This window comes from Urocampus carinirostris, chromosome 12 (genome assembly GCF_059441175.1).
Source record: "Urocampus carinirostris isolate Australia breed hairy pipefish chromosome 12, RoL_Ucar_1.0, whole genome shotgun sequence".
Classification (NCBI taxonomy): domain Eukaryota; kingdom Metazoa; phylum Chordata; class Actinopteri; order Syngnathiformes; family Syngnathidae; genus Urocampus; species Urocampus carinirostris.
In genome coordinates, this window is record NC_142360.1 from 25,038,389 (window position 1) to 25,061,913 (window position 23,525).

Genomic DNA, 23,525 nt, shown 5'->3' on the forward strand with positions numbered 1-23,525 from the left:
AGTTCCTGCTAGAAAACGTTCCAATATGGCAGATTTGAAACAATTTTGCAAAGAAGAGTGGGCCAAAATTCTTTCACATCATTGTGAAAGACTCATTACCAATTATCGTAAACGTTTGATTTCTGTAATCACCGCCAAAGATGATCCAACTGGTTCAAGGGGCAATTACTTTTTCACATAGGTTTTGACTTTTTGTGCCTTAACAAATGGAATTAACATTTCATAAGTGAAATGAAATGAAATGATCTGCACTTATATAGCGCTTTTCAAGTCAAGACTTCCCAAAGTGCTTTACAGTGTGCTTCACATTTCCCAATAGCGGCGCTAACCTGCTTATTGGGGGCATTAGGGGTTCAGTGTCTTACCCAAGGACACTTCAACATGTTTTGTATTTCCTTGTGTTGTCTCTGTGTGATATTAAAAATCAGTTTGTTGGTCTGAAACCTCTGTGAGTGATAAGTATGCAAAAAACACAGAAATCAGGAAGGGGGCAAATACTTTTTCACGCCACTGTATATCGTTACTCACCAACCCTGCTTGTTCGACGTATGCTCAGAAATAAAACCGAAACAGTATGAATTTGATTTTTGTATACTTTACCTTTTCAAAACGTTGCTGTTCTTTTTGAAAATGCATGCTTCATATCTAATCTATCTGATTATTGCCCAGATAAGATGCACTGTCAATCTTGATGCTGTTTTTTTTCAAATCCTCAAATTTCTCAGAATTCTTTATTGCATTCTTTTAATTTAATCAAAGCAATGAAACACATTATAATTCGTTGATATTGAAACTTTATTGCATTCTTTAACTGAGAATATACGTGGTGCGTTCTCCGCAAAATGCCCTACAGGGAATATAAACATTTGATCATGATGGTTCATTATGGACTTGTAACCAACTGAGTCATTTTGACAAAAGGATAAAATGGCTCATATAGATACAATATAAGGCTTACTGGAAAGGTCGGGAACCTGTGGCTCAAGAGCCATATTAAGATCTTTTCATGAATACATCTGGGTTGGAGATAAAATAGAACCTATACATACACATACATACATACATTCCTTTTAAAAAAATCTCATTGTGTTTATTTTTTCCTAGCTGTTACTTTTTTTCTTTTTGTTCTCTATTGACTTTTTTCCTTTGTTTCTTTCTTTTCTTTTTTTTCTGTCTTTTTTCAAAATAAATTCCTTCTTTTTTTTCCTCTTCCTTTTGTTTCTTTTTTTCCTCAGCTTTTCACTACTTTTTCATTTCGGTATTTTTCTCTATTCCTCCCTTCCCTTAAGTCATTTTGTGCATAATTTTACATAATATTTTGTCATGTTGGGATTAAAGAAGCAAAAACAACCTGCGGAGCCGTTTAGGACCCGAAAGAGCCGGTTCCTTTTAGTGAGCCGAAGAAGCCGGTTCTCGAAAAACTCTACTGATTTTACTCAACATCGTTCTACTTCGACCTTGACTTCAAAATACCGCATTTACAACACAACGTCAGGGGAACCCGTGTATCTTTACCTTCATGCACTGTAACTTTGACTTAATTCGCTTCTTAATTAGCAATTTTGCGCCCTCATTTTTGTGAGATGGCTAGATTTTCTTGTGCGATGAGAATGTGCGGGCAGTGTGCGATTGCGAACGCCGACAATGTTATCAAACCTGCAGCAGATAGCACTAAATTACCATACATGAGGAAGAATCCCAATATCTGGTACTGCTGCAGATGGCAATAATTCTACTAAAAAACAGTGGACAAGGCTAGACTGACCTTCAGGATTGTCCGTACTGATGGGAATTATGAGGTCACACTTGCTCTTGCACTGCTGCATAGAAGCTGGTCTCAGGTGTTCCAGACATTCGGCAGATGGTACGCCCGTGTGGGTCACACACTTCACAGATCGCATCTCCTGACCCAGTCCGCACTTGGCCGAACACTGCAAGACGGAAACAGGCACGCATGAAAAATATTTCTTTTGTAACACTGTTACTGAAATCAAGAACAGGTACTTCAGGATATGGTGAAATGAAATGATCTGCATTTATATAGCGCTTTTGAAGTCAATGAAGACTCTCCAAAGCGTTTAACAATGTGCTTCACATTTACCCATTCACCCACACTCACACACCAATAGCGGCCGTGCAGCCATGCAAGGCGCCAACCTGCTTATTGGGGGCATTAGGGGTTCAGTGTCTTCCCCCAAAAACACAGAGGAGCCGGGATTCGAACTGCCATCTCTCGATCCCAAGACGAGCCCTCTACCTTCTGAGCTCCTGGTGAAAAACTTCTGAACCCAAATTAACTAATTCACATCATCCCAAGAATCTGAATTTCATCCAAAAAGTCAAATTTTTACCAAAGGAAATCCTGACCAAAATGGCTTTGAGGGGAAATTCGTTCGACCAAATCCATAAACCAAAACTAGAACATCCAAACTGTATATTCCCCAATAACAGTAGTCATTTGTTGTTATTAAGACATGATTATTGGCATTAAAATTCATATTTCAGAATGGATTAATGATGGAAACTTTTAGTATTTAAGAGCAATTTTTTGTTGTTGCCTTTGATGACCAAAACAAAGTCTTACTGCTTGCACATACTTTGTGCTGTTTTTGTGCTGTTCTATCTCATCTCATCTCATTAGCTGTACCGCTTATCCTTATTAGGGTCGCGGGGGGAGCTGGAGCCCATCTCAGCCATCTCCGGGCAGTGGGCAGGGAACACCCTGAACTGGTTTACAGCCAATCGCAGGGCACACGGGGACAGACAACTCACTAGCTCAGTCACACCTAGGGACAATTTGGACCGGCCAATTAACCTGACATGCATGTTTTTGGAATGTGGGAGGAAACCCACGCAAGCACGGGGAGAACATGCAAACTGTGCCGCACACGCGCTAACCACTGCGCCGCCGTGCCGCCCGATGTTCTATCTATGATCTGTTATTTCATTTTTTGTCCATAGGCTGCTGTAAACTGACATAAATTCTGCCATTCTGCTTTAACAATGCACTTGCAGCTTCAATACGTCACACTTGGCATGGAAAAGGCTCCATAGGTGTTGGGGAACAATTGAGTTTAATATAGAAGACAAAAAAGAAAGATAGTACTGTATGTATAAAAAGCATAAACATGAGACAAATTTGGACTCATTTTAATGATATTGATTACTCCGAAGGAGAGTGCATTCGATACTGTATTTCAATCTTAGAGGCAGCTGATCTTCTGCTTTTTGTTTTACTTATTTTAATTTGTAATTTTTGCGTGTTTTTCAAGTCAAGTTGTGTTTATTTAATCATAAGGTGTCTCAAAGGTTGCACAGACCACAGACTATTGCAAACTACAGACTATTCTTACACCATCCCCTGATCTAAAGCTTACCTTAGGGCAAGGAAAAACTCAAAACCTCAATATGAGGAAAATGAAAAAAACTGTGTCTAAATTTGTTAAAATAGAATTGTAAAGAGTTACTTTTTGCATCATTTATTTATAACACTAAAGAGTTAATATTTGTAATATTTATTTTATTTCTTTGCATTTTTAGGGATTTTGTGTTTGTCTTTAAATCTGTTCAATGTGTAAAAAGCTAAAATTGTTTTGTATTTTTTTGTAGATCTGTGAAAATCTAATCTGTATTTCATGTGTTTTGCAGGGATTCTCTGCAAAACACATGAAATGACAAATTACTAAATAATTCGGTGCAATATGTTGTATTAATGGCAGGACGGCTGATGAGTGGTTAAGTTAGCATGTCTGCGGCACAGTTCTCAGGTCATGGGTTCAAATCGAGCTAACAGCCTTCCTGTGTGGAGTTTGCATGTTCTCCCCGTGCTTGCGTGGCTTCCTCTGGACACTCCGGTTTCCTCCCACATTCCAAAAACATGCATGTCAGGGTGATGGGCCGGTCCAAATTGTCCCTCGGTGTGAGTGAGTGAGTGAGTTGTCTGTCTCTGTGTGCCCTGTGACTGTCTCGCAACCAGTTCAGGGTGTTCCCTGCCCACTGCCTGAACACGGCTAAGATGGGCTCCAACACCCCTGCGACCATAGTGAGGATATGCCTTGCAGATAATGGAATAGATATGTTTTATTATTATTGTTAGCACATCATTCAAAAAAGTCTGAGGGGTCATTTGGGAGTCGAAAGAGCCGGCTCTTCTCAGTGAGCTGAGTCTGGTTTCTAAATAGAGCTGTCTTCTTGGTTGTGACCAGTAGGGGACTTTACATGATAACTCCATGACGACAAGACGCCAGAGCAGGTGTGTTGGGGTCATTTTCAAAAACTTTTAAGAATAAATATTTATATTCATTTATAGTGTGAGAGTGCAAAGAAACACGGCAATTGCAACAATTTCAAGCATTTTCAAGCACTTTAACCAAAGTTCAAGCAATTTCCTGATCTTGAAAACTCATCAAACATTTTCAAGGTGTTCAAGCACCCACATGAACCCTGTTTTTAGATGAAATTCTTAGACAATGTTAAAACAACACATCAAACCTGCTGTTAAAGCAAGCGTGCAGCAGATGTCACTAATGCTAAATAAACAAGCAAAACTTAACAAAACTGAGCACTGCTTGATTTTTCTTTCCTGATTTTTGTAGCATTCATAAATGCAGAAGTGGTAATAAACGACAGTGTGATCTGCTAACGTTCAGAAATGCGTATTTCGTTTTTTGCTGGTTAATAGTGTAGTAAACTATAAAATAATCGTAGAATTTCGTCGCACTGCTAAAATAAGCAAAATATGGCGCATAGCAGATTCCTTTGCTCATTTTAAAATTGACCTTTTGTCACAATTTACAGGTGGTGTCCGTGACTTCAAAAATATTCTACTTGCTGATGCCATCTTCTGGCTGAAATTATTATTGCAGCTCCTTTTGTTGTGTTAGCAAGTGTGTAAAATTCTAAGATGCGCTTGAATAAATGTATCCTTTTTTTTCCATCTTTTTGGGGTTTGTGTTGGAATTTCGACTGTATTTGAAACAGTCCTTTTCTTACTTTCACCATACATCTCGTCTACTGCCCAATTGCTACCCCAACAGCCACCTCATTTCAGTAAGATGAGCCATAAAAGCCGGTTTTCTAAATAGAGCTGTCCTCCTGGGTGCGACCAGTAGGGGATTGGAAAATGGTCAGCATCAACATTTCAATATTGGTGAGGAAAAAGTGTCACCTCTGCGACTATGACAGGCTTACCTCCCCCCAAGGGCCCGTCACCCACTGTGGCGGAGGGCACCGCTTCAGGTTACAGCGCACCCTAGAGGTCGGTCTACCATGCTTGGGGCATTTTGCATCTGGAAGCGTGTCTCCACTCTCTCCACTCCTGCACAAAACCACTCGGTGTCTGTAGCCAGGACCACAGCTGGGTGTGCACTGCAGTAGGATATAGAAAGAGCCAAGGAGGGGGAAAAAAGCTTAGCAACACATCGTCCACTCGAAAGAAGGCAGCATATTTATGAAAAATACATCTCTAAAGACTCCTTAGGTTCACCTGGATATGGTTATTACACTTGCGTTTGTCTTTGTTTTATATCTTTTTATGTATGTGCATACTTTTTACCTTGTTGTTATTTGTATTTGTGTCTTATTTAGCCTATTTAACCGTGATGTATGTTGTGCATATGGACTATTTGACAATACAGTTGAAAGCTTAGTTGAATGTGTATCACTATTTAGGTTTTGGGAGGCTGAGAACTGTTTAGGTAATTTTCAATTATTTCTAATGGGGAAAATGCATTCAAGTTACGAGAAATTCTAGAGCTCGATACGGAAATGAATTGATCTCGTATGTAGAGGGGCCACTGTACCCTGAGTGTACCTTTTTGCCAGCGTGGCGTTAGCACCTAGCTGTTTTTTTTTTAAGAAACTTAACAATTTCCAATTGTTGTTTACTCTCATCTCATTAGCTGCACCGCTTATCCTCAGTAGGGTCGCGGGGGTGCTGGAGCCCATCCCAGCAATCATCGGGCAGTGGGCAGGGGACACCCTTAACTGGTTGCCAGCCAATCGCAGGACACACAGGGACAGACAACTCGCTCGCTCATTCACACCTAGGGACAAGTTGGACTGGCCAATCCACCTGAAATTGTTGTTTACTAAATAATGGAAAAAGTTTGTTTTCAAAGGAAAGATGAGAGTTCAAGCTTTGTTTTGTGTCCTATATATATATATATATATATATATATATATATATATATATATATATATATATATATATATATATATATATATATATGTCCTATATAGTGTAAAACTCTGGTAATCCGGATTCGGTTTATCTGAATAAACTGTTTGGTCAGGAGGATTTCTGATGTCATTGTTACAAAAAAAAATCTATGCATATTTCGGATTTTATAATCCGGATCTTCGGCTATTCCGGATCAAAATCCTAATCATTTCGATCCATTCCTATGCATATTGTCATGTCTATTCCGGAGTCGATATGCCGCCATTGACATCTTCTGCCCGGAAGAGGCTGGATAACGCAACTTTGCCGCCATCCTTTGGTCCGTAGACAAACGAATTACTCTATGCGTTTGTCTTCTTGGGACTTCTTCCCCGTTTATCACTGACCGACTATCTCATTGTGCTTCGATTCAAGTCGTGATCTATTCGTGCAAAACAACACTGAAGGAGACTACGCAGAGTGTCACATCATGGCGTCAATGAATAAGACGAGTCGAGAGAACTGGACATTAGAAAAAACATTAAAGATCCTACAATACTGTAACGATCACACTGGCATGAAGAAGAACGATATCACGGCTTCTTTTCACATGAAACGTTAAACATTGTCAGATATTCGGAAAAACGCGTTATGAATGTTTCATTAATATTCTGTATTAACGGAACACTGTTGTTGAGAAGAGAGTTCCAGTGGGACAGGTTGGGAAGTTGCGCTGTCCCTTCTTCCAATTACTGAGATAGCAACGTGCTATTGTTGTTGTACCCTGTTTTGAATCGCTATGTCAATAAAATTGGCTGGCACTGACTCTCTCAATTTCCCCCAACATCTGGCACTGAATGAGTTAACTGCCAAAGAGACATTGAAAAAACCTCAGAAAGTGGGGAATTTTACGTCTGCTCACCTCTGACCAGTTCAAGGCCATCCACTCGGGGGGGCAACTGTTGTTGTTGCAGGGTTCAGTGAATGACGGTCGTGAAGGTGGGCAGGCGGAGTCATCCAAGATCTTCTCCTCCGATGAGGAGATCCTCCTTTTGCACAAAACCTGACGTGTACGCAGACCGCCATTGCAGCTGTGACTGCACTCGGACCACATCCCTGTCCGCCAGCTAGCCAAAATCACAGTCTTTGATTACTTTTATCACCGGCAGCGTTTGCAAAATCGTCCGACACTCACGTTGGGGAACATGGCTCAGTATTGCAGAATCTGCGCCTCTCTTTGGGTTTGTGCTTCTTATCGCAGAAGTGGTTATAAACGACAGTGTGATCTGCTAGCTTCCGACACACAACCTGCTGGATCTGCTCACCTGGAAGCCAAAAACACACAAGAAATAGCGTCATTTTAAAGCCGATTTTATTTCTTTTTCTCGCCTTAATGCTTGGTCTGTCAAGTCAGACTGCCGAGAAACATATGGCAAGAACTACAAGCACTTTTAAGCACTTCACACAAAATTCAAGCATTTTCTTGACCTTGAAAACACAACATTAAAATTCAAGCACTTTTCAAGGATTTCAAGGACCTGTCCTGAACTACGAATATCGCCTGATAAACTTGGACTGTCGACTACACATCTTGGACTCACTGATTTAGAACCATCTGCCTGTCAATTTGGTAACGCTTGTTTGCCTCTGGTGCCCTGGATACCGTTGCCTCGCTGCCTGGCTTTTCATATAATCAACACTCTCCTAAAACTGGACATTTGAACATGTAGACTGACTTTATGCTCGTAATCGCAGTTATTTGTTAGTGTAGCATGAAAATGGTAAAAGTAAGAAAAGACATATGCATGTTCTTGAGGAATGATCTGACTCAGGCTGCAACAATGACTTTGAACCAGTAGGTGGCAGCAGAGAGTAACAGTTTCAAATTTCGGACAGCGCCTTTTAAAAGGCCACATTTACCTGCCATATGTGAAAAAAGAATAGTAATGAAACCTAATTACAATCAGTGTTGGGAATAAACCTGTTATAAATAACGCCGTTACGAAACGGGGTTATTTTTTTCTGTAACAGGGTAATCTAACGCATTATTTTTTCAGTCAATCAGCTTTACTGGCAGTCAAAACCGTGCGGTGCTTTGAATAATGCGTTTTTTTTGCTTTGCTCTAAGTTGTTAACTTCAAGATTTTTCGTATCCTGTCACCATTCAAAATAGCAATCACCATGTGCGGTCCCTTCTCAAGGTTTCCTCGTTTTCCTCATGTTGGTTTCAGATCAGGGGATGTGTAATAATAGTCTGTAATAATGGTCTGTGCAATAACCTGTGCAGCCCTTTCAGACTCTTTGTTATTAAGGGCTATACAAATAAAATGACTTGACTTGACTCCATTGCGAATAAAGTATTTACTAATGCACCGAAAGAAAAGGCGAACGAGGGCTGAGTTTTGACAACACCCGACTTGTGTTGTTTGTGAACGAAACGTCTCTAACGTCTCTTGGAAGTGAACGATCGGAGTTGGCTCATCACCAATAACCAACTCGTTCCCTCAGAGACGCCATTGTTCTCTTGTAAATGGTATGAATGCATTTTGTTAATACTTTAAATTTATTGAACATAAAAAGCTTTACTTGGTTTGTATTTCCTTTTTTTTAATAAATATTAATTTTTTTTTCCCTATTTTTTTTGTTGATAGAAAATGTAAAGTTTATTCCTTTTTTCCTTTTGTAATTGTATATTTTCTTTTGTTTATTTTTAGCCATTTTTGTCTTGTTCTTTTAGGTTATTCTGTGCATAATGTTACATAATAATTAGTAATGAATGGATTCAAGCAACAAAACAACCTGAAGAGCCGTTTGAGATCTGAATGATCCGGCTCTGACTCAAATACTGCTTGGAAATTTTCAAATTCTTTGACAAAAGACTTTTTTTCCTACAGAGCAATTCAGCTACAAACTCAGTTACGTTAGTAGGGAGTAACTATGACTAATTCCTTTTTTAAAGTAACGTTCCCAACACTGCTTACAATAAGATAAACTATCTACTAAAGGGGTGATGAATCTACGTTAATAAGCGTTTATACAGTATAATCTATAAATAATACTGTTGGAATAAATCATGAAATAATTTTTCTTTTTTCCTTTAAAAAAAAAGTTAAAAAAACACACCATTTATTAAATGCAAAACTTGTTCTGTTCAGTCTGCCACATAAATAGAAAACTGTTCCCAACAATTTGAGACATCTTGCAGTGTTGTATATAGTAAGTTACAGACCTCCGGCACAAAGGGCAGAGCAGTGTGACCAGGATGTGTGATACCAGGCAAAACCAATCAGTGGTTCCCGGTTAACAGGGGGATTAAAACGATAATGGATTCCAGGATTCTCCTCCTGGACCATCACCTGCAATCAGATTTACAATATCCACTTATGTTATACAATCAGAGCATCAAAACAGATACTCATTAGACAGATGTTGTTTTTACCAGGACAACAAGGCTCATATTTGTTGGTCCCAAAGCCTCAAGCGATTCTGGCCCATCAGCCGGTCGCCTATAGTGGAAAGTCGTTCCGGCGACGTCAAACCTGTGCGCTGTTTCAACGGGCAGCTTCCCATTGAGTAAGAACTGGTCGCTTTTACTCTTTAACACTGCAAGAGAGAGAAGAACAAATCATAACAAGGAACGGAAATGCCCGTCTTTGGCGTAAACGCCTCAGCTAGCAGTGTTACTCACTACTTTTACCAAAAAGTAATTGAGTTAGTAACTGAGTTACTCTACAGTAAAAGTAACTCGTTATCAGGAAAAGTAACTTTCCCGTTAGTTTAAAAGGAAGTAGTGAGTCAAAGAATTTCCTGAGCAGTCAGTTGAATCGAGAAGAAGAATAGACAGGTAGTTGTGTTCTGGAACCTTGTAATATTTATTGCATCTCACTAGCAACAGATTTATTCTACACTTGAAATGCAGCAAAAATAAACAGTAAACAATACAATAAAATAACAGCTTTATAGTTTAGTTTGGCGAAACAATGGGAGAAATGATTTTCAGATTTCCCCATTGAATGTATTCACTGGATCATTGTAACAGTTAAGTGAATGCAGTTTTACACCTGCACCAACACACCATCTTATCCAAACTCAAGTGGGAGCTTTGAAAAATATTGTTTTTGTCATACTGGCTTGAAAAGGATACAAAATAAAAACAAAATATATGTATTAAGCAGTGCATGGGCACAAAAAATAGACTACCTCAGCTCTAACTACGAGGCCGGGCATACTAAAGCTGAGAAAGAAATACAGTTACAGTGTTTCTGTGATTGGTGCCTGGCTTTGGGGACATGAAGTTGACATATTTCAAACTGGAAGGCTCCGCCCTTGGAGACTCAATCCGAAACCTCAGTGGAACTGTTTAGATCTAGGCTTAAAACATACTTAATACAATGTTAAGTAAACTTTATAGTTTAGTTTTAGTTTAACAGTAAACTATGTATAATAAGTTTAATAAACCAATGTGTGTGCCAAATCAGAATTCTTTGTCTCTTTATCGCCTTCTGCCATGTGGCAAGAGAATTGCGTGCCTCACTCTCTCATATCTGCAAACGCTCAGCACAGTAATAAGTTACATACTAGTGGTATACTTTTTCTTTGCACTATCAATACAAAAAAATTGCACTTGCAAACAATGTTCACTGCGTTGTTATCAATGACAGTAAAGACTATTCCATTCTATTAATAATGTTAATAACAAAGTGAAAATTCAATGAATTCGACAATGAAAATCCCAAAACTGTGGAGTTAAATGAGCAAGACTTTTAACACTAAATAAATATAACCAGGGTTGGGTAGGGTTACTTTAACTGGATTACTTTCAATTACTTTTGGATTACTCCAATACCAAATATGTTAATAAAAGACAAAAGAAACTAAATATCAATAAAATGACTAAATTTTGTGCAGGCTTGGGGAGTAACGGAATACATGGAACGGCAAAAATGATGTTGGCAAGCTGTTTGGATTAATTTTCATTTTGTTTCTGTCGCATTTTATGTTAGTTTTGCCAGAGATCAAAGAGATCAAAGCCAGGAGAGAACGCTTACCACGTGTTGTGAGTCATAATTTTATTCATATTTTGCTTGTTTTGTCTTTTATTAGCATATTTGGTATTGGAGTAATCCAAAAGTAATTGAAAGTAATCAAGTTAAAGTAACCCTACCCAACCCTGAATATAACCATTTAAGTTTTATATTTCCATAATGAATGAATGAATGAATGAAAACTTTATTCGAACATCAAAATAAAAACAGAACAAAAACAATAACTAAACAACAAAATAACGTTACATAATATGTTCGAAAAGGGGTAGTAAGAAGCAAATGCTTATATTACTTACCCCTTCATCTTCCCCACCAAATATACCAATGATATAACAACAAATGTAATGATATTAATAATAACAGTTTTGATATAAGAATAGCAACAATAACACAACGTTAAAAAGACGCACTATTCCCAATCTCCCGCACCACTAATACCCCACCCTCCTCATCTCTGTATTCCGCCAGGAATGTTCCTTTGTATCTAAACCTGAACAAGTGAATAGTTGGACACCGTTTGATCTCGTCTCGCAATCCGTTCCAAAGCTTGACTCCACACACAGACACACACATACTTTTCCTGGTGGTTCTCACCTTTGAGATTATGAAGTAATAACTTAAGTTATTATTTCCCTCTTTCCGAATGAATAATTTACAGAAGTTTTCTGGCACTATGTTTTTGGTGACCTTAAAAAGCAGTTGTGTAGTGAAAAATTTTACTAAATCATCTAATTTTAATCATTTGGACGGCAGGAATAAAATATGAGTATGATCTCGATATCCAACCCTGTGTATGGTTCAAATTGCACGTTTTTGGAGGATAAAAAGTGGCTGTAGTGATCACATGTGAAGTACAGCCTCACCTGACTGCCCGTCAATGGGCCAATAGTACTCTTTTTGTAAATAAAAGAACCAATTAGTGCATGCTTTGTAATTGCTTACTTTGTCAATCAAAACTCAATCATTCATAGATTGTTAAATCAAGGTCAGGAAAGACACACGCTTAGGGAAGTTTTGTGTTGAAGTCCTTGCATAAAGCATCTTACCAATGTAATTTAGAGAAAAGTTGAGCTCTTGGATGTGGATGAAGACTGAGCCTTTGGGGATTCGGATGACCTCCTCATAACCTGAAAGATAAACCACAACTCAAACACAACCTAAAATTAGGTTGACATTGGTATCATGCTACTGATATTGACTCGCTTCAGTGTAAAAATGCTTCTATTAAAACTCAAATGAATGTATTGTGTAGCTTACTAACTTGCGAATCTATTACATTTCATAAAGACCCTGAATGTATCACTGTTGCTCGTGCAAACCAGCTTATGACGTATACAATTGCCTACAATTGCAAAAGAACATTGTGCATCGATGGATATTAAACGTAGGACAAAATTGCCATTAGGGAACATTTTGGCTTTTAGCAGTCGAACGTTGAACAGTTCAATTAAGTTACCCCATGATCAAACAACCTCCTGGAGACATCAACATATTATAGAGGCATCAATGGTAGGCAGGGCAAGTCCTCTATCAACAATGTTAATAAGGCAGGATTACTCTTTTAAACCAGGAATATATGGGTTTGTAGGAAGTCTATATGCTATATTTAGTTAGTTTTGGGGAGTTCCGCAACTTTGCAAATTTTGAACTACAGTGGAACCTCGGTTTTCGAACGCCTCTCGGTTCGAACAAATCGGAGTCAGACCCAAAATTTCCAGAAATTCTTGCTTCGCTGTTCGGTCCAAAAATCGGAGTTCGAACGCCGGTAATGCGTGAGTGCGTACGCTAGGGTGCCATGCGGAGCGGCGTACGGGTGTAGATCGCTCTTTTCGTGACCAACTGTTATCGCGTGCGGACGTGCTTCGTTTTGCTTTTAATATAGGTGTACTAAGTAATAGAAAAATATGAAGGAGGTGTGCGAGTGTCTGGTCTTGCTAGGTAATACCCCACCGTCCACCTGAACCTTCTGCTGACCACCACAAAGGTAAGAAATCCTATGCATAATTCTTTTCTTTATCCTTTTTTAATTTTTACACATTCATGTTAGCGTAATCTTTCGTACGGAAGATTACGATAACGCGAACGTCCGATTAGCCTGGGTTAGCTCTATGATTACGTTGAACATTCAGGTAAACATTCAGCGTGTTGGAACTGAGCCTAAAATTCAGGGTGTTGGAACGGAGCCCCCTTTCCAATGAAGCGCTAGCCACTTGTGGTGCTAAATGACTTGTATACGACCTGATTTTTTTATTTTTACACATTCATGTTAGCGTAATCTTTTGTACTAAAGATTACGATAACGCGAACGTACGATTAGCCTGGGTTAGCTTTATGTTAACGTTAAACATTCAAGCTAAACATTCAGGGTGTTGGAACAGATTAAAACTATTTACATTACTTTTAATGGGAAAAATGATCGAACAAATCGGTTTTCGAACAGGGGTCTGGAACGGATTATGGTCGAGAACTGAGGTTCCACTGTATGTGGCCAATTGCATTTTCAAGGACTTGTTCGGTTCTGTTTTCTTTTGGTGCCCGTTTCAATAGTTTTTTTTGTGCCTGTTTTGAACAAAGGAAACAGTATTTTGAAACTGCCCCAAAGAAAACCTCTTGGTTCCATTTTTGGGTTACGTTTTTAAGTCTTTCCCTATATACATCATGCTGTCCGGTAATCTTTCTTATTTTCAAAAGTTTTGATGTAACATGTTAGTTTTCCTACAGCTCACAATTTTTTAAGTTATTTAAATACAATTGACTCGGACAACAAAGAAAAATGTATTTTGGAACAACAAAATCATAATTTTTATTCATTGCCATTCCAATGACAAAAACAAAAAACGTGTCGAACATCGTTTCCGTTATAGCGCTAACCATGGACCAAATCAGATGCAAAACTGGTCAGTTGTATGGGCACTGGAAAAAAGACGTCACGCGTTTTATACGGTTTCAGTTATGGTTCAATATTTACCGACACTAGAATAGAATAGAATATACCTTTATAGTCATTGTTACAACATGGGTTGAATATATTGTGACAACGAAATTGGACGTGGCACTCCAGTACCGCATTTTACAGTGAGGACAAAGAAAACAAAGAAGATGTTTGTACTGTCCTTGTTGCATAGGCTTTTTTTTCCTCCGGAGGGAGGTGTATGAGGGGGAGAGGGACAGACAGAGATGGCCGGATCCAACTAGATGTTTGATCTTACTGTACACACAATCCAGTGTTTTTTTCCCCTAATTGCTCAGTCCACGAATTGAATGAATTTGGGAAGTACAGTCCTTAAGCATGCCTGATTAAAGTCGCCGGCGACGATAAAAGCTCCGTCGGGGTGAGCGAGCTGCTGTTTATTGATAGCAGCGGGCAGGAGATGTAGAGCTATGCTAACGTTAGTTTTCGGTGGAACGTTATCGTCCGGTGGAACGTAAACAGCAACCACAATGACCACAGGTATTGCTACCGGTGCCGATTAACCCATTGTTTCTTTATTGTACTTACAATACCAGTATCAGCTGTCTTCTGGTGACCATTTAACAATTACGAATCTGGAATTTAGGAAAATGTAAACTCCCATTTAACAAATGCTGTAAGGAATAAAGCTTATGTTGGGATTTAATATGATTTCCTTATGAAGTATCAGTCATCTTTTGAAGCTGCGAGGGAATTTAATACACTAAGTGTATTGGTATCGAAGAATACTTAAGATTTGTGTATTAGCGTTGGTCTGAAAAAAATATGGTATCACACATCAGCTATCTTAACTATACAGTGGAACCTCGGGTTTCGAACGTCTCTCAGTTCGAACAAATCGGTTCTCGACCAAAAATTTCGAGAAATTCTTGCTTCGCTTTTCGTTCAAAAAATCGGAGTTCGAACGCCGGTACGCTAGGGTGCGATGCTGAGCGGCGTACGGGTGTAGATTGCCCCCACCCCTCGTAAAGAACTAATATTACGTGCGCGCGCACTTCTTTTCGCTTTCGCTTTAAATATTGGTGAACGGAGTGTTTTAGCCCCTAATTATGCCTCTAAAGAAGGTTGGTGCAAGCAGCAAAGTTGCTACAGGTGAAAAAAGAAGAGTAGTGCGTACAACTATTGCATTTAAGAAAGAAATAATAGCAAAATATGAAGAAGGTGTGCGAGTTTCCGATCTTGCTATACATACAGCATGGCTTCTGCTGAGCACCACAAAGGTAAGAAATCCTATTCATAATTCTTTTCTTCATCCTTTAACCACTCACCACTTTTTGTGGAGACCCGGGTGCTAAATGACGTGTAAACGACCTGATTTTTATAGTTGTACATGTTCATGTTAGCGTAATCTTTCGTACGGAAGATTAGGCTAACGTACGATTAGCCTGGGTTAGCTTCATGTTTACGTTCATGGTAAACATTCAGGGTGTTGGAACGGATTAAAACGATTATACATTACTTTTAATGGGAAAAACGATTTCGGTGATCGAACAAATCGGTTTTCGAACAGGGTTCTGGAACGGATTATGGTCGAGAACCGAGGTTCCACTGTACACCTGTAAAATGTGCTAACAATGGTTGTTTCTAGTCCAGTAATAGCCAGAAAAGAAAGTAGTAACACACACACACGTGCACACAAGCACACGTTAACCCAAACCCCTTCCCACCCACTCCATAGTTTTCTGAGCCACAGGAGATTTGAAGCACGAATAGTGTTTAACTCTGCAGGAAGGTGATGGACTGAGCAGAAGCTTTAGATTCCAAACACATTCCCAAGCAGACTGCCTCGGCCGCTCTCTGGACGCTAAATGCCAATAAACTGACTCTTTGCTTCGTCCCCTCAATCTATTTTCCTGTCTCTTTCATATTTACTGGCATCAACTAAGCTACAGTATAGTTTTTCGCAAGTACTTCGCCAGCAAGCCGGGCCGCCGCAACCTTGCAGATAACTTTAGCCTTACTTGACAAAGAAAGAATGAAAATAAAGGCATGCCATAATTCCTTCCAGAGCTTGGAACACAAAAGGGAAAGCGAGGCTTGGCAGGAAAGCTCTTTATGGAGCTCTTGGAGGTGAGAAAGGAAATGTTGTAAAGGTCTCAATGAAGGTGAGGTCGGTTAGAAGGTGTTGGTCTGAAGAATGAATTGAGAAACTGTTTTTTGAGGTTGAAGCCATTGCACAGGTGGGTTATTTTTGGATGTAAGGAGACAAGTGGACAATATTTCTGTACGAATTGTTGTCTGTCCCTGTGTGTCCAGCGACCAGCTGGCAACTGGTTTAGGGTGCCTGATAATGGGCTACAGTACACCCGGGACACTAGAGAGGATAAGCAGTGCAGAAAAAGGATGGTTGGATGGATAAATAGTCATATTAAGTCAGTGTAGAGCAGGTGCGTCAAACAGGCGGCCCACGGGCCGGATCAGGCCCGCTAAGGGATTGAATCCGCCCCGCGAGAACGCTCAGAGAAGCGCAAGAGAAAAAAAAGGTGCAGGTTGAAATATATCCACTTGATGTTGCCAAAGCCAGGTGCCTCTCACAAATGCTGTACTTGTATTTCTTTCTCTCTCTTTCACTCTCTCTCTTCCTCCCTTATTCTCTCACTTTCTATCTCTCTCTCTCCCTCCGTTTTTCTCTCACTTTCTGTCTCTCTCTATCTCTCTTGTTTGTTCCTTTTTGTCTCTCTCTGTGTCTTTTTACCTTCTTTTGCTCTCTTATCCTTTTTTCATTTTCTCTCTCTTGCTATCTCCTTCACTATTTCTCTCCTTCTCTTTTATCTTCTCTCTTTCTATTTTTCTTTGGATTTCATTCTTTCTCTTTCTTTCCCCTTCTCTCACAATTTCTCTTTTTATCTCGTTTGTTTTGCACTCTCTCTCTCTCTCTCTCTCTCTAATTTTCTCTCCCTCTCTTTCTCTCATTTGTTCCTTTTTTTCTTTCTCTCTAATCTACTAGTCCGGCCCCTGAGAGAATGTTTGTTCTATCGTGTGGCCCCCGAGTTAAAATGAGTTTGACACCCCTGTTGTAGAGCAGGAATTTCAAAATTTCATTTTCAAAGGACACATCTCTATCACAGTTAACAGAACACTTCACAATAAAACAATTCATTAAGATGAAAGAATCGCAAGAGAAAATCAGCATGGTTTTGTTTCTATTTGATGATAGTAAGTTGTTTTGTTCATTCACACTTTTGGTCACATTTGGCTTGTGGACCATGAGTTTGAGAGAGGTGTGTTGACATGATTGGGAGATTTTGCCAATTCACTAATTGTTGTAGATTTTACCTGAATGTGAGTGAAATGTTCATTAGGTGTGAGGCAAAAGAAGAGTTGTCCTCACATAAAGCAGTACTGCCTACTGGAGGATTTTTAAATGCTAGATTGGACATCAAGATGGGTACACACCGGATACAAAGCAGAAGAAAAACCCACATAAAGCACTTAGGTTTGTTGCTTCTGTGACGTTTTATGTTCAAAAGTAGTATTTTAAGTCTGTAAAATACTGTTAAAAGCACCCCTGTCCCTCAGGTAGAAGGAAGAGCCTTGATGTTGCACATTGTACTAGTTCTAGAGACCGACACCTAGACCTGATGCCTGCATTCATCTAGAACCTGCTCATTTGGTTGAGGATTTGAGACGGAGAGCTTGTCGATGCTATCAACCGGACTTTTTGCATGATTTCAGGTACTTCTTATATCTAATGTTGTTGTTGACTGTGTATTCTCCGTTTGATGCTCTTGCAAAGTCCATTGCTGCCTGGTCATCCTGGAAGGGGGATCATGTGCGACCCCTTATAAAGGTATCTTAGTTTTCCTCAGGCATAGGGTTTTTTCCTGCCATTGTTTAGGTTTCAGATCAAGATATGTTACAAGAGTGGTCTGTGCAGCCCTTTGAGTTTTCTTATGATGAACCCATTTAATGCAATTACGTATAAATGCATCTGCTAAGGCATTGTCCCTTAGTGCCAAAACATAAAAATGTAGTTTTATTTTTTGGAAAAAAACATTATAAAGGGTTTGGCACTGCTCATCGGTAAGAATCAAGCCTCTGGGAATGGTTTCATTATGAAAAATCACCATAAGGTGGCAAGAGTAGCTTTGATCAGATCTTTCTAATACTAGTCTGTACAGCCTTTTGAAACTCCTCGTGATTAAGGGCTATACAAATAAAACTGACTTGATTTTGTCCACACATCAAAGAAGCCCACTTTCTATATCCGGCGAATGAGTGAGTGTAAATGCCCACATATGTCGATTAGGCGTAGTAAAGCAGTGTGGTGAGAGTCAAAAGACATGAACAGATACCGGCAGTTAACTCTTTAACAAAGCGTTTTCCTTTCCTAAAATATGACAAATCCCATCGTCATCGTAAGGCCAGAGTGGGATGAAGTTACAAGCACGTCCGTAGGAACACTGAGGGATCGCCATGGTGACCTAAATCATGTCATCAATTCACCGGAACTGTTGGCCGCTGAAATCTTCTTGCAAAGTTTATGCAAAGTTAATGCTCTCTCTCTCTCTCTCGACCCCTCTCTCTCCCTCTCTCCCTCTCTCTCTCTCCCCCTTTTTCTCTTCTTCTGTCTTTCTATTTCTCTTTGGATTTCTTTCTTCCTCTCCCTTTCTTTTCCCCCTCTCTCACGACTTTTTATCTTTTGTTTTTCACGCTCTCTCCCTCTTTTTCTTTCTTTGTCCCGCCCTCTCTCCTTTTCCCTCCCTCTTTCTCTTATTTCTTTACCTCTTTTTCTTTCTCTTTAATCTACTAGTCCGGCCCCCGACAGAATGTTTGTTCTACCGTGTGGCCCCAGAGTTAAAATGAGTTTGACACCCCTACCTTAGAACTATCAACTATGGCCAGTGGATGGCATCATGTATTGTTTTGAATGTGCCCTCTTTTCAGGGCGTATGCATAGTCCTTGGGAAAAAACTGCCATGGCGTAGATTGGGAAGTACATTTTTCAAAGCATGCTGAGATTGAACAGAGTTATGTTTTATGTTAAATCCAATAAAACTGTCAAAAAATAGAAAGAAGACAGAGGGGATGTGTTACAGTTAGAATGAGAAGCAGACATTAACGCAAAGACATGCGTTTGGCATTGATGCTTTACACTTGCTGCCTGCAACTGTTAAAACACCTTTATTCATATGTTTTGGATGTCAGGTGTGTGTTACGAGCAGTGTTCCCTCTAAGCTGCGCGCGTGCGCAATTGCACACTGCTCGCACAGTCTCGGCGCACAAGAAAATCTAGCCAGCGCACAAAAATGAGGGCTCAAAATTACTTATTAAGAAGCGACTTAAGTCAAAGTTACAGTGCATGAAGGTAAAAATACACAGGTTCCCCTGACGTTGTGTCCTAAATGTGGTATTTTGAAGTTGAACGAAGGTGAGTAAAGTTCGTAGAGTATGCCGAGAACCGGCTTTTTCGGCTCGGCTCACTAAAAGGAACCGGCTCTTTCGGGTCCTAAACGGCTCTTCGGGTTGTTTTTGCTTCTTTAATTCCAACATGACCAAATATTAAGTAAAATTATGCACAAAATGACTTAAAGGAAGGAGGGACTAGAACAAAAAAGAAAAAAATACCAAAATGAAAAAGTAGTGAAAAGCTGAGAAAAAAAGAAACAAAAGGAAGAGAAAAAAAGAAGGAAATTTTCAGAAAAAAACAGAAAAAAAGAAAAGAAATGCAGGAAAAATGTAAATAGAGAAAAAAAAATAAACACAATGAGATTTTTTTTTAAGGAATTTAAAAAAAAAAGAAAAAAACACAGAAAAAAAGAATAAAAAGTTTGTGTTGCACTCAAATAATTTTCAATTATATCAAGTGAATCTTGTTGCCAACATTGTACTTCCACTAAAAAATGTGATGAAGTACAGTTCCATATCTTACAACCGACTAAATAAGCCCCCCAAAATGTAAATATTATGCGACAAAATATATCAGGAAATAAAAAGAAATGCACATCTTGTGAAAGAATTGTAAGAACAAACGACGTAGGCCGTACAACCTTTGCAATAGTACATGAGTCAATTCATTCAAGAGAAAAAAATATTTTGCATTGCCGGAAACTCAGCAAAATGTAACTTAATGTCAAGTTTTGGACATGTTTGATAATGAATTATCTTGCCACACTTGGGGTTGCTGTTGCTCACTGTAGTTTCAAGCGTTGCTCACCGACTTTGTGTGAACGCTCAGACCCGTGGAAAATTAGAGGGAACATTGGTTACGAGTTCTGTGCATAGAGAATACAATAAAAAAGCATTTCACCTCCTTCAGCCAGAGAGTCATTGAAAACTCCCTCCACAGACTCGCAGCTGCTGCCGTCACCCCCGCAGACCCGACAGCGATCCTCACGAACGTCTGAGTTGAGAACGCGATTGCATCCGACGTGCTGCGAGAAAAGACCAGGGAATGAAGGAATGAGGTGGGGTCACGCGGGGGCAATACATGAAGGAGGCCGTCGGTGAGTGGAGAGGTGTCGGAGACCAGACCGAGGGATTACCTCTAATGTCTTCCAGACCTTTTTCCACAACACAGATCAGATGACAGGTCCAGATGTGTTTTATGACCCTAGGCATACGTTATGCTAAAGTCAAGGGTGGCGACACAAATTTTCTTGTAGATGAACTAAACAGGTGGTCTTCCTCAAATATCCTGCTCGTAAGAAATGCTCTTTTACTTACCTGTCAAGGTAACTCGTCACCTAATTCAATAACCATCATTGAATGTTATAATCTTCAAATTAATTCACTGCTATTGATGGTTTTAGGCAAACCCCACAAAGGAAAAACATTTCTATATTTATTCAATTTCATTTTCACTACACATCGAAATTAAAGAACACAACCGATTTACAGGCTCGAAAATTTGTCAAAGAAATAAACGTTTTGAATTGGAAAAGAAATGTGTGGCCTGAAAAGAAAATTTAAAACTTCAAATCAAGCAATGGGTTTCAAATTGAATAGGAGTTCCAACTAGGGCAGGGGTGTCGAACTCATTTGAACTCGGGGGCCACACGATAGAACAAACATTCTGTCGGGGGCCGGACTAGTAGATTAAAGAGAAAGAAAAAGAGATAAAGAAATAAAAAGAAAGGGGGAGGGAAAAGGAGAGAGGGCGGGACAAAGAAAACGAGAGAGAGGGAGAGAGCGTGAGAAACAAGAGAGATAAAAAGTTGTGGGGAAAAAAAAGGGAGAGGAAGAAAGAAATCTAAGGAGAAATAGAAAGACAGAAGGAGAGAAAAGAAAGCGCAAAGGGTATGAAGAGAGAAAGAGAAAAGAGAGAAAAGGAAAAGTTAAAAAGACACAGAGAGAGAAAGAAACAAAGAGCAACAAAGGAAGAGAAAAAGAGAGACACAGCGAGTGAAAGAGACAGAGAGTGGGAGAAAAGGGGTGGAAGAGAGAGAGAGAGAGAGAGAGAAAGAAATACGAGGCACGTGGCTTTGGCATCATCAAGATGACATATTTCAACCTGCAGCTTGTTTTTCTCTCGCGCTTCTCTGAGTGTTGTCTCGCGGGCCGGATTCAATCCCTTAGCGGGCCTGATCTGGCCCGCGGGCCTCCCGTTTGACACCTGTGAACTAGGGTATTAAACTAGGAGTTGTTTTTGCAAATTAGGTTTTTGAACCAGGAGTAGCTTTCAGTCTAGTTCTAGGCTTTTATTCCACGATTTACGTTTCAAATTAGGGTTTTAAAAAGTGAATAGCCCAAAATATGTTTTTGTAATGCAGCACGGCGGCGCAGTGGTTAGCGCTTGTGCGGCACAGTTCATGTCATAGGAACCTGTCGTGGGTTCAAATCCAGCTCCAGACATCCTGTGCGGAGTTTGTATGTTCTCCCCGTGCTCGCGTGGGTTTTCTCCGGGCACTCCGGTTTCCTCCCACGTTCCAAAAACATGCATTTCAGGTGAATTGGCCGGTCCAAATTGTCCCTAGGTGTGAATGAGCGAATGAGTTGTCTGTCCCTGTGTGCCCTGCGATTGGCTGGCAACCAGTTCAGGGTGTCCCCTGCCCACTGCCCGGAGATGGCTGGGATGGGCTCCAGCCCCCCCCGCGACCCTAATGAGGATAATCGGTACGGCTGATGAGAGATGAGATGAGATGTTTTTGTAATAGGGTATTATACTGAGTATAGGGTTTTGAAATTTGTTTTTTAAACTGGGAGTAGTGTTTCAGTCTAGTTCTGTGGGTTTACACAATTTGTGTTTCAAAATACGGTTTTAGACATTTTCAAACTAGGATATTTAGCTTAGTATTGGGTTTTTTAATTCGGTTAAGTATTATCCTAGTGATTTTGGGTCCAGTATTAGTATTGTCAAGTGCTGCTGCCCGTCTCCACAATCACGGTGACCAGATAATGAAGTTGCTGTATCCGAGTCAGATCAGGAAGCTTCGCCTGCAACTGGTAACCATGGAAACCAGTACTACCGTATTTTGGGGAGTATAAGTCGCAGTTTTTTTTTCATAATTTGGCCTGGGGTGCGACTTATACTCTGGAGAGACTTATATGTAAAATGATTAACATATTATATCATTGGGTTTTAAATTTTTATTATAATAATTATACATTGTATCTCGAAGCGCCTTTCAGGACACCCAAGGTAGGACACAACAATAAACGAAGAGTAAAACAAGCAAGTAATAAATACTAAATAGCCATACAGTGAAACAACAGAGTTAAATAATATTTTCCATGTACTGGTGAACTAATAGTAAATATTTTGAAGCACAAAGAAACCACTCTTTGCAAGCCTAAGGATGCACAATGTTTTTTGCCCTGCTTGTAGAGACCAGTATTATTAATATTCTTCTTCTTATTATTATTATTGGTATATAATTTCACGTGTTATTTTCACACTAAACCACAAGAGGGCGCTCTAGGCCAGTGTTGATGATTTCAACCTTGCCCTGTTGTGCCGAAAAACGTCCTCCCGTGTGACAAGCACCCCTAGCATACGTAACCCGCGCAAGCATCGCTGAAATGACTTTGTATCTCATTTTTGGGGAAATGTATTAGAACAGTAAACCACAGAGCATTTGCACCTGGTATAGAAATCACTTTTGAGCTAGTTGAAAATATTTACTTTGGCGAAATGACACCACCTTTTCTTTACCAAATCGCGATAAGAGCTTTCGGAAGACAAGCAGTCATCCACGCGGCGAACATTTTTGGGATTTTGTCAAATAAATGTTCCACAAAAATACCACTTATATTCCAAGTGACATTTATATATGATTTTTTTTCCTCCTTAATTGTTGTCATGATTGCTGATTCAGGACACCTCTGACGGCCCAATTGGCGCCAACAGCCCTGAGCGCTGATTGGTTCAAAGACTCTTTTTAAACCCCCGGCTTCCAAGAGGAAGCTG

General features: G+C 39.7%; 1 protein-coding gene across 1 annotated transcript in view; it reads right to left on the minus strand.

Annotated features, from left to right (window-relative positions):
* adamts10 (ADAM metallopeptidase with thrombospondin type 1 motif, 10) overlaps window positions 1–23,525 on the minus strand; it is a 112,631-nt gene that overhangs the window by 1,555 nt on the left and 87,551 nt on the right. The window contains exons 18-25 of the mRNA XM_088349315.1: window positions 20,427–20,550; window positions 12,252–12,332; window positions 9,600–9,763; window positions 9,390–9,516; window positions 7,356–7,485; window positions 7,083–7,287; window positions 5,191–5,367; window positions 1,766–1,931 (exon numbers count right to left, since the gene is read on the minus strand). Coding sequence (XP_088205441.1) covers window positions 1,766–1,931; window positions 5,191–5,367; window positions 7,083–7,287; window positions 7,356–7,485; window positions 9,390–9,516; window positions 9,600–9,763; window positions 12,252–12,332; window positions 20,427–20,550 — 1,174 coding nt within the window. The remainder of the gene's footprint in view (window positions 1–1,765; window positions 1,932–5,190; window positions 5,368–7,082; window positions 7,288–7,355; window positions 7,486–9,389; window positions 9,517–9,599; window positions 9,764–12,251; window positions 12,333–20,426; window positions 20,551–23,525) is intronic.